At 35.6% G+C, this 12,395-nt stretch overlaps 1 protein-coding gene across 4 annotated transcripts in view; it reads right to left on the bottom strand.

The window, feature by feature from the left end:
- NCKAP1 (NCK associated protein 1) overlaps positions 1-12,395 on the bottom strand; it is a 62,518-nt gene that overhangs the window by 38,925 nt on the left and 11,198 nt on the right. The window contains exons 2-4 of one of the 4 annotated variants that reach the window (XM_069781943.1): positions 11,947-11,964; positions 10,716-10,826; positions 196-288 (exon numbers count right to left, since the gene is read on the bottom strand). In XM_069781943.1, the coding sequence (XP_069638044.1) occupies positions 196-288; positions 10,716-10,826; positions 11,947-11,964 (222 nt within the window). The remainder of the gene's footprint in view (positions 1-195; positions 289-10,715; positions 10,827-11,946; positions 11,965-12,395) is intronic. The other 3 variants (XM_069781944.1, XM_069781945.1, XM_069781946.1) reach the window with 3 other exon arrangements.

Below are 12,395 nucleotides of genomic sequence, written 5' to 3'. Positions count from 1 at the left end.
CTTGAAAAGCAAAGGAATAACTTTAGTTTAAGAAGATCTAAGTAAATCACTTTACTATGCTAATTGACGAAGACTGATTTTTTTTTTTTAAGAACAGAGCTACAAGTTCAGCTATTTCATTCTATAGTGTTATTTCATAAATAAAGACAGAAACCTGATGTGACAGAACAACTTGACATATTTGTAACACTTTACCTTAAATTCCATAACATCAACAAATGTGAAGTAGTATAATGCCAGGTTCTTCAGAATCTCTGATTTTTCTTTCTGGAGCTGAGCGAGCTGTTGCTAAAAGAGAAACATAAACAGGCACGCTATTCTTAGAAGATCTTGAGAAGATTTCTGACAAATAATACCTGTGAAGTGCAGAGTAACCACCCGGCTATGCAAAGAAGCCTTAACATGGTTTTCTAAGACTGAGGTTCTGTTTGTCTCAAATACACACAGAGTTCTCAGAACAGATCATTTTAACAGCTGCCAACTATACTTTGAAGATAAAAGTCAAATTAGTACATATTAGTACCAAAGTCGTATTCTTTAGCTCAGCTAGAGTTTAAAATGGGTAGTTAGGAAAACAGTGTTATCATATGTATAATTAGCAAAAGCAGAACAGTACATGAGCACAAATCAGTATGACAAAAAAATAATGATGTTACTGGAGGTGGGAGAAAAGAAGGTGGCAGGTTACAAACTTTACTACAGAAAAACATTATGCTTTTAAATTCTGAACTTACCAAAAAGAATATCCAGGCAAAGCCACGTTAAGCATGCAAAATAAAATGTAGATACAAACATAAAATACAGTAACGGTTCTTTGACCAGTTCCATATAAACACAATAATACATTCAAACAAAAGCAACAAAATAAAGAAACAAAAAAGGAAGCAAAACACTAGCGTTAGACACTGGTGGATAAAATGGAAGAGGCAAATGTGAATACAAAGGCAGAAAATAGCTCACATGGATTTTTTTGTTGTTTTTTAAACAGACAATGAAATATCATTTAATTTCCATACTTTTCAAAATTTTCTGGAGGAACCACACATCACTTAAACAATTACAATTTAGAACACACAAAAAAGCAGCTGCTACTGAACAGCCATTCTGTTTATCTATGTATTAGTGTCACAGCACTGCAAGAATCCAATTATTTAACTTGCAATATCCAGCTACAAATTAAGTCTCCTTCCTGATATATGAACTGAAATGAGTTAAAGCAGCCATAACACTAAATATGAAAAAGCGCCCTCCAAAAAGCTGCAAGATTTTAAATTAAAGACTGATCAAGTTAAATAGGATTTTCTTCTCAGCAAGAGCAATCAATTTTAAGAAAGATTAAATAAATTGTTTTAAATTGGTTAGCTTATTTTCATGAGAGGTTAGAAGTGAACACACTTCCTCATCTCCCTCTATAAAGCTGTGCTCTGTGTTCTCAGTTTCACATAAAGCACTAAAATTCCTCTAAATAAAAAAAAAAAAAAAGACAACTGCCTGGACCACTACTGTGTATCATATATAAGATAATTTTTGCTTCTTTCCTCTGAATTTTTTAACGCAATTATGATTTTTGGAAGCCTTGAGCCGTAAGACTTCCATTACAGCCAAGGAAGATAGGCATATAGAGAGTTATGAGCAAACTGCAATGGCTACATTGTAGAATACTCCTGTCTACTCTTAAACCAGTGCAAAGGATTTAACTCTGAAGGCCTGACTTTGAATGCCTGCCCTATATAATATTTAAGTTTCTTTCACATAATCATCAGCTGGGACTTAAATGAAAAATGGGTGCAAGTACATGTGTTTATTTTGTGACTTCTCCTGATAATCTCATGCACTAGGAAATAGGTTATTTCCATTTAAACTGCCGCTGTACAAAAATCTCTTTTCAAGTCTAAGTCCTATGAATTGTATTTTGATTCTCAGTATGAATTCGCCACTACCTTTCCCAGCGTATACCTTAAAGTTTAACTGCCTTGTGCTCAGAGAATGAAGGATCCAGCATCATCAGGCGCGGAGTCTAGGGCTCCTGCAGGTCTGCACAGCTCCAGTACACCTTCAGGCCAACTTGCATCTATACTGGGGACCTCCCCAGAGGAAAGATTGCTTTGTACTTTCAGGGCTGCCTTGTCAGTCAATGGTTCTTATACAATGAACATTCATTACCTAAGATGCTTGGTTTTAATCTTCATCCTGACCGTGTTGTTTAAACTATTTATTGCAAGTGATTTGTTTTTAGAACACCAAGCAGAAAGAGGGTTTGTTTCTGGGCAACTACCACAAGCATGAATTGGATGAATTTGAGCTAGTGCAGGATGATGACAAAACCAAAACTTGCATTACAACTGCACATATGCTTTAAAACCTTGTTCCTACTGCAATCCTAACTCACACTAAACAAGGTGCAATGCTATGGGAGACAATCAGGATTATAGGTTGTTGTACATGACACTCATGTTTGGTATAACAAATAGCAACTGAGTGTCCACTTCTGGTGGCCAGGACAATTTCAAAGCCACAACACATTTGGGCCACAATACATGAAGTGGGGAGATAAGGCAAAAAAAGAGATGGTGCTGGGAACTGTGCTTGCAATAGAAACAATCTTTTTTCAGAAATTCTGTGAAGCTGTACATTTAATAAGAGAATATAGGGAGGTATTCATGACACTCAACCAACAACTAAGGAATCACTGCTGTGCCCTGTTAACTAGTTACCTGTATTCCCAGAAATATTTATACTTAAATGATGCTAAAACTTTCACGCAGAGTTAAGGTGATCATTCTTTGAACTCTGAGTGTTAAAGGCGTCAGCAAACTTTTATTTAAAATATTAATATCCAAGTAAAACAATATATCAGCTGTAATCACTGTTAAATCAGTAGGGTACAAACAGTTCAATTCATACAGCACAGCCTGATCAGTGATGTTTAAAGTACAGCTTACAGCATGTAGGGTCTTGGATGTTTGTTTGCATCACTCAGGAATGCGGGTGTGTAGGCTCTTTCCACACCCACTGCAACAAAACTTTCCATTACTAATTTCCTAACAGCTGTTTAGAAATAGCTAGCACTATATTATTTTGTATTTGTTTGAGGCTTTTTTCCTTAGTCTGCAATTCAATTTATCAGCAAACATTTGTGTTTCTAATATTCAACAAAAGTTTTAAAATATGGTAAACTGAAGAAATAGCTCTTAAAACATTACTAGCATCAAAAGATTATTTTCCCTATAGCTAACCATGCCTTGTTGATATAAAGACATAAAAGACATAAGTCTTTTATTTAAAGAATTTGAAGTAAAAATTATATCAACAAGGACAACAGTATTTTTGTTGAATGAGGTAAATTAGATTTAAGACATAGGAAAAGTTGTAGAAATTTTAGCATCATATAGCAACATCAAAAAATTGAAATAATTTATCTCGAGTAATTTAGTTTGTCTATTAACAGAATACCACATCTCCAATCATATTTGAATATTATTTATAAATGGGGATTTTAAATACCAGAGAGTGAAGCTGACGCTTTATCAAATACATTACCTACAAGAGAAGGAACTGATCTTTACCAAGTTGTCTTGTGCCTTTCTTTCTTCATACTAAACTCCCAAAATCTTTACATAACTGATTATGTACACAGAGAAAGTACATTAAAAGAAGCACATTAAAAGAAGCAAAAACCGAATCAGCAAGTGCAAGACAGCTTCACTTAAAGCTTACATGAACACAATGGCTCAGAGACAAGAAAGTAATGACACAGACGCTGGCATATTAACAATGTGAATAAATAACAAATTTAATATGAAGGCACAGGAAAAACATGAGACAACTAGAAAAGGTTGTTCAGAGAGTTTTATCTGTGCAAAACCAGAGTATAACTGTAGTTCTGTAACTATTTTATATTTATTTGACTGGTAGTAGTAGTATGTGAATAAATGTCTTATTTCATGATCCAGGAATAGATGGTAGGTAGGGGCATTTTCTCCTTCTTATATCAGTGTGATATTTTTCCTGCAAATATGAATATTAAACACTTGTATTTGTTTTCTACAAACCAACACCATAGATATTACAATGTCCTCAGAGAAAACACCATCAACTTTATCTTACTAACTGGAATATAAGCTCCAAAAAGCAGTGTCACAAATTCTGTCTGTTAAAATTCTGGGGACAGGGGTAAATAATCACTATCAGTATTCTTACTGTCATTTATTATACTTACTAAGCTTGCCACCTGTAGTGTCTTTAGATGGAGATTTTAAAAATTCAACTCATTTGAACAAAGTTCTGTGTCTACAAAGTCCACAGCAGAATGGTGGGAAGAGAGAGAGAGAAGGATCTAATCAAATGAAGAAAATCAGTTTTAAATTCTGCAAACTAACTGTAGAATGATGGATGTGTCCTTGGTTTTCTTATTTCCAATTAAAAGCAGCCTCTGAAGTGACATGCTGCACATAAAAAAATGCAATGGAATATTTAACATGTTTACTAACTAATGTATTTCTACTGCAATATCTTTTTTTGGGTTTTTTTTTCAAGTTTCTAGCACTAAGTAAACTCTTTTGAAAAGGAAATAGCCACCCATGAGCCTCTACAGCTGTTACTGTTGCCAGGTTTGACGATATTACTAATAATGGCAGACTAATGGAACAGTGAGGCTCCTCTTTAAAAACTGATCTACCTGTCAGTCATAAGGAACAGTTTCCCTATTCTCTCACTTTTACATAAATTCATACAGTAATTCCTACATTAGGCTCATTACGTATTATCATATCATACAAGCTTTGGCCACAGGTCTCGACATCTCCAAGGCAACAATTTACAGAATAAAAGTCTTGTCTGTGCTGTTCTACAGATAAAAATGTTTTGGACATATGTCTCTAGCTGCCTGCATACTTACATTTATGACATGAAATCATGAAAGAACTATTCATTTAAAATGTGTGAAAACTACTGTTGCAAAGCCATTTCGGTAACACTGCTTAACTAAAATATTGTTTAGGTATTAATGAGGTTTTCTTGCTGCTTTGTTTTTTTAATGGCCAAGCTCTTAAGTTGTCAATCATCAAATAAAAAGAGAGTTTCAAAGGATGAAGCAAACAGGTTAAGTATTACACACATTCACTCCTTTGCAGGTATTGCATACACTATTCAGCAAAAAGAGCAAGCACATGACTAGTTTGGTTTACCTTGGTAAGTGACTCATATGGACCGATGTACTTACAGCAGGGTACTACAATGATTTATTAGAAATAACAGTAAAAATTAAATTGTATTTGGATGCTACTCCATCTCAAATTCATGCACAATCAAGGGTTAAACCATGAATATAAACATCACTGCTGACAGCACTTAGGATTTTGAAAAAATATAAGTTACATTATGACAATTCTGTTTCATGAAACATTTTAGAGAGATTTCAGGATTTCACATTACCTTTTGGAATCGCTATGAAAAAACGCTCACTTTCAAATGACTGTCAGGCTGAAAAGTTTTACATACTATTCTCTGATTATATTATAGCAAAAGTCATTTTAAGCTGCAAAGTCAGTCTTACGCAGGTCACAGCTGAAGATATCAGACATGCTACTGCGTGCAAAATCAGAACAGTAGGTATGGTTCTATCAGAGCAAGGCATTAGCAGAGCAATTTCAATTCTGAATGATTTTTTAGTAAAAATGCAGAAAAAATTTTATTTGTTGCAGATATTTTGCAGTTTATTCTGAAACTATCATTAGTACATCCTATTCTCAAGCGTAAGAAATCTCAACTGCTCGTACAAAGTTGAACAGAGACTAGTTACTCATCAGCTGGCTTTACTCGCCCAGGGGGAACTCCTGTAAAATAAATCACTCTGAGTTTTGGAAAATCAACATCATTTGTGGTCCCTTCAGCACTATAAGTTCCTTGAGCAGTAGCAGAGTTGAAGAGGCAGCCATGCAAGAAAAGCACAGAATCCTCTTACCTGGAAAGCATTTTAGTCTTCACAGCCAGGAGGCCAGTTAGTTTTATGGTAGAATATGGGGAGCTGGGTTTTTATTGCTTAAGAAAGCAGTAAGTTATCTGAAAAATCAAATCTCCCATACAAGAAATCTAGCACTCCAGAAAGCTGGAGAAAAATATTAAAGTTTACTGAATTCAGGGACTTAAGTTACTTTCAGTTACTCTTAAGAAACCAGCTGCCATAGGTGTTAATGACCATAAAATTTCCTCAAAAATAAATGACTGTTCCCTACTGAAAAAGGATTACCAATATATGAGGCAGCACAGCTGAGACCCCAATGTTATTTTTTCTCAGAAAAGAATTTCTAAATTATCTTCACTAGCACTGTGCAAATTACAATATTAAAGGCTTCATTAGAAACAAACAAATGACATTTTCCTTCAGGCACTGCACCCCTTGGGGGAACTGAAAGGAATACTTTCAAAAGCAAATGATTACTTGTATTTAGTTGAGTGTTTTAAAAAAGACTAATTATTGGAAGCAGCTATCACAAATAAATCAAGATAAAGTACATATTTCAATAATTTTACTATAGAAGCATGAGTTAATGTCTTCTAATAAGCTTTCAACAAGGAGATCCAGCCACTCTGTGCCCACAACACCTCTCCCACATCCAGCTAATTTGCTATGCAACCAGCTCACTATGAAGTGAACCTGTGAAAGACACAAGCAGCTGACCAAACATACATACTGGGATCTAAAAGGAAAAAAACAACATACCCATGAACAAAAAGTAAATAAAATGTAAAGTGAACTAATTCACATCTACAGATCCTAACCCAGGCAGGCTGGAAATGCTCACATTGCTTATACTCTACTCTCATATGCTCTTATTTCCAGTCCCCACTGACACAATACAGCCAAAAATTACTACAGTTAAATCAGGTAAATAAACCCTCAAAATACTATCTCCTAAGAAACTGAATGTGTAGTCAATAGAAAACACAACAGAATTGATATGAACAATACTGGGAAGTTAGCCACTAAAAGATGAAGATTAGCAGTACCTGGAAAACATGGACATTTCTCCCACTAACCACACACTTACAAACTTCTGAGTGATGTTTCACTGGTCTGCTTACCACTAAGCAATGACTAAGCCTCAGCTTCTCCAGGAAACATTTAAAAATATAGGAAGTTTTTCCTTTCTACAAGGAAATTGCTGAGGAGCAATCTGAGTAAAAGAAAAACATATGTTCAAGAAAGAAGGCATATATTCTCACTACTTCCCATATGTGGTGTTTTGAAAGGCAGAAAGGCAGCTAGCTCCATCACACACACACACACAAAGCTTTACCTGTGCAGACAGCAGGTTTGTCTGACCCTACCCACAATCTACAGAAAAATCTATGCCTTTTCTCCCTGCATCTCCAGTTCCGCATCGTGAAGTATTTTATTCTGCTCTTACAATGGCATTTAATGTCAGCACTGACTGAGAAGAGAGTAATTCTTAAGTCCTACATTTTTTTGGAGTTCAGTATGTTCTCTTTTGATTTCTCTGTGGTGAGATACCTTGCCTGTATGCCTTATAAGACTATGAGGTCTAAAAAGCCTTCGGAAAAATCAGGCTGCTTCTGCATCCCTTATTTTGGAATTTTTCTTCTGAAGTTAGTCAAGGAAATTCAGTAAAAATAAGTGTTACCCTGAGTCAACACTAGCACAATCAGATCACTGATCTGACCAAGAATGATGGTGATATGAAACTTTTTGGAAGGCTTCTGCAGCTTAGGCAGCTTTTTCAAAATAAAGCTTTAGACAATTTAAAATAAATATAAACACTAAGGTTTCCCAAACACAGAAATAGATACTTTGTATTATTATATAGTTTCCTTTTCAAATGGGACTCTAAAATGTTTGTTTCTCACTTTGTCAATCCCTTTTTTTGTTTACACACATTCCCTCCTTTGCAAGTATTTCATACTATTAAGCAATACTACATTGCTCACCAACATCATTAACAGTTGATTTAAGAGCTCAGTCTTCATGTTTTCATGGTTATATGGTTCACAATGGTGATTGAAGAAGAGAGGGCAAGTGTAAGAGATCCCAGGGACTACCCTCAGACAACAGGAGAGAGTGAGTTATGAACTGATGAGGTTCAGAGTTATCTAGAATCGATCCTTTGGAAGATGAACTACTCCATTTTATTTTTCAGCCTGGTCAGCAAGGATTCATCAGGCACTTTACTGCTCATACACTTTCACTCTTGGTACAATGTTGAAAATCAGTGATTGTCAGACATGGTTCTAGTCTGACTCAGCATGTCGAACACTGAAGGAAGAACAAATCTAGGAGCTGTATTTTTTGTGAATAAAGATGTAAAAGCTATCAATAGCAAACAACAATCACTTGTTTCAAAAGAATAAAAATGCAGGCTTTTCAGCATCTTTTCAGGCTTTCACCATCTGATTACAGTAGACACTGCTCATACTCTTCAATAAAATGTGTTGTTCACCTCTGAGACACAAAACACTGTAAATGACAGATACCCAAGAAAAAACAAACAGCTAAAAATAGGTCAAAAAAAAAGAAAAAGAAAAGCAGGCGTTACCTATTCTCCAACCGAATGCAAGCTTGTTTGGCAACATCACCTACCGATATGTCAATAGGTACTACTAACTGTATAGATGCACAATGCCAAGCAATGGCAACTGTTGCAGTTCAACGTACAAAATCCAAACCCCTTCCTGAAAGGCTGTCCTGGAATTTTCACTGCAAGGAGGAAGCACAGGTTATGATTTCTCAACTATTTCCCCTGCAATAATCCTTCGTAATACTTCATTAATTGATGTGCCCCTGTTCCAGTAACCTTCTTGCCCTTTTAAATCTCTAGTTTCCCTACTGAAGGAACTCACTGGCATGTCCTCCTACTATATGGTGAGCTGGTTGTTGGCCAGTAGGAGGAGGGAGACAAATGAGGAGCAAGCAGGGGAACACCTTCCTGACCAGAAGCTAGATGCTTACATCTTTTTTAAGCTAAGGTTTATGAACAAAAATTTATCTTACATCAAACTAGAACTTTATCTGCATATGACATGGCTTTTGTCTCATTAGGTATGTGTTATGGGTAAAGGTTTCTTTCGGGTGATACAACACTCTATAGGAAAACATCTGTAAGTAACCAAGACAAGCAAACTGCTATCAGCTCTGACTGCAATGGAGGGAAACCCCAGCTGCCTATTGCTAGAACTCAAAATTCCGACTTTAAACTGTGCTCATACTTAAGAAGGGTAGGCTTTCGATAACTGTGCTTAATAAACACAGGCCTGGCTGGCTCATGGTAAATAAACACAAGGCAATGACAAAACATTATGAGCGTGTCCTATTTTAGAAACGGTGATTGTCAAAACATATCAAGTTAGCTTTGATCTCTTTCCATAGACTTCACACTACCAAATCCTAAAATATCTATCATTAGTTAAGCTCCAAATTCATAATCAACATCCGGAAGACATATAGAGCATACACGCAACTACATTAAACAAATTCTATGTACATAATCTTTTACTTTTAATAGTAGATCTGCCACTGCAGTTTAGAGAATATGGAAACATTTACCAAACATGGTTTAAAGGGTTTACCATTTTTATATAAACTTGATAGAGAATTTGCCATATTTGTTACTAACACAATCAGATTCAATGCAAAGATGAGCAGTATTAAACAGTACAAAACACGTACAAATTTTGAAGTAACAAAGCATGTTTCCTCCATAAGGGAAATTTTTTCTCCTTTTTTTTTTTTCCATTGGTATTACTGGAGACATTACATAGAAATTCTAGTTGGCATTGTAAAAGAAACTAACTATTCCCACTACTACTACCACTACCATTCTGCAGAAACCTGAATGCTTTAAAGCAAGTCTAAACCTCTCAAACACACATGCAAGTAGTTGCATGCAGGGAACATGCAAACCCAACACCTACCTCCACTTTCCACCTTTGGAAAGAAATATAAGCAGGTAAAACAAAAATCTTTCCCTTGACTTTCAAACTGAAACAGAGAAACAAGTGTGCATCACCTGCGAAAATGCCTACCTGTAATCTAATAGTCTTTATTATCTCTAAAAGGCTACAAAGTCAAATTCAGCAATACTGGATCACTCAAAAGGGTGAAAAATAATTTCGTACTGCAACTGAACTCACTACATCTGAAGAGCAAACAATTGTATTTACTTCACAAGGTTTCTCCTTACATACTAAAGCACTATGTATTCCCACAGGGACTGACCCCATAAGCAAGGGCACCTGTAAGGTACCAGCACCCATAAAGTACAAGCACATTTTCCCACTTTGCAGTCAGGTGCCTTTTATTGATCCGCTGGTCAGGTCTCATCACAAATAAAGTTATGCAACTTCCATTTTCTGCAATCAGTCTGGTCACCAAGAATTTCTGCTATCAAAGCAAGGCATGATTTTTTCAAGGATTACTTCCCATTGACAATTCTTTGAAATGGGACAGAAGACAGTAGGTAAAAAGAAAACCAGAAAGTGTCCTACCCTAACAAAACCAATCCAGAATTACAGTATAAAATTCTCCCTTTGGAGATAGTTCTTTCTAAAGTATCCTGTCAAATATTTGAATCAACAACTATATTCCAACTGCAACTGTCAGCATCAGATGCTTTATAAGAACACATAAAACCTTTCAGATTTAAGCAACAAGCGCTGAAGAGTATTGAGAAAAATACTTATATAGCCATTTGGTTACTTACATTGTTGTTGCGTGTTTCTACTGCTGGAAACTTCCTGACTATGAATTTGACAGCAGATTCCAGGTTTTTGTCAATAAGATAGGATGGTTTGGCTTTGGGGTCACCACATGCCTATAAAAAAATACAATAAAAAATGAAGTAAAACCACAATCATACATCTAAAGCTAAGTGATAGTTGCAAATCTGAAGACAAACTAGAAAGATTCTTTTTTTGTTTGTTTGTTTTTAGTGAGCAGGTGATAAAATGAAAGGCAAAGTGCAGGGACTGTCACAGCTGAAATATGCAATGGGAAACAGTACAGAGATGCTCTTCTACTGAAAAAGATGCATGGAGTATCAAAGCAGTTAGTGCAGAACAGCAGTGAGGGAAAAAACGCAATCCTAAAAGAAGGAGAAAAAAAATGGTTTCCTTTTAATGCTATTCCTGGTTTGAGGCAGTGTTGTATTCATCTGGAGTTAATAAACTGTTAGAAGATTCAATCATGTCATCATCTGTGGAGGACAGTGCTGGGCACATTAAATGATTAAACTATCCTTTGTGAAACAAAACTATAAGCCCCACGAATCTGCATTTATTTTTTCTTTAAATTGTTAACTGCAAGACAATTTTCCAACCCACAGTAAAACCACCAGTACTTGCCTATTTCCTTAGATTAAGAACTCAAGTTTTGCTCATTTTCTTTACTCCTACAGTAGCATAGGCTGTGCTTTAAAAGCAGTAATCAAGAAATTTCATTAAATTTCGATTTGAACAGAAGTCACAACTAAGTGTTAAGTCTCTTAAGTTAGGTAGACATATCAGAACAGCTTCTGTGGACAGACAAATGACAAAGCACCTACTTTTGCCAGCTACAGTGCATGCTGTCAGACACACTACTCAACTACTCTGACTAGCAAGCCATGCTATACCACTTAGTTTGAAGAAACATACTAAAACCAGCATTACTTACATGACAAAACTTGTCCTCAAATTGTATTTTTTCTCAAATATTCATTTAGTTTTATAGTCCTCATAGGGATTTGCAAAGGAGTTTCGTGTCTCATGCAAAACTAAATTACATGCTAGGCATTTCTACGCAACATAGCGAACTCAAATGACAGCTCATTTAAAAACTTTTCCACATTGATTTCTATGACTGAGTTGTGGACTGTAGAGACAGAAGTCATGGAGTATGAGACCGATTCTGAAAGCGGGCAAGCGGGCAAAGGGAAGGTGAAAAGCTTTGCAAACCTTCCAAACTTGTCCTTGCTGGGAAAGCAGTGTAATAAAAAGAGAGAAAAATTACATATAAACAAATTACTCTTAAACTCTAAAATATGTTACATTTAAGTGAACTAATACACTATTACCTACATCCAAAAGAACATTACGACCTTCTGTTACTCTAGGCAGCATACTTTCTACTGGATGGTGATTACTCTAATACTCACAAACAACTTTACATGTACTTATTAGAATTTTACTATTGTGCAAAGTGCTGCATATATACTGAGACATGTAACTTCTAATAGTATTTCCAAACTAAGTTCAGGTAGGGAGAGAAAAAAGGAGTTAACAAACATCACATGCAACTACAGGGGAAAAAAGGAGAGAAACTCAGTGAAGTTTTACATACCTGAAAAAGAAACGGTAGCCAAGAAAAAAAACAAAAGAGTCATTATTGTAAGTTTCTAAAACTC

This window comes from Haliaeetus albicilla, chromosome 4 (genome assembly GCF_947461875.1).
Source record: "Haliaeetus albicilla chromosome 4, bHalAlb1.1, whole genome shotgun sequence".
Classification (NCBI taxonomy): domain Eukaryota; kingdom Metazoa; phylum Chordata; class Aves; order Accipitriformes; family Accipitridae; genus Haliaeetus; species Haliaeetus albicilla.
This window is presented reverse-complemented; position numbering and strand designations above follow the sequence as displayed.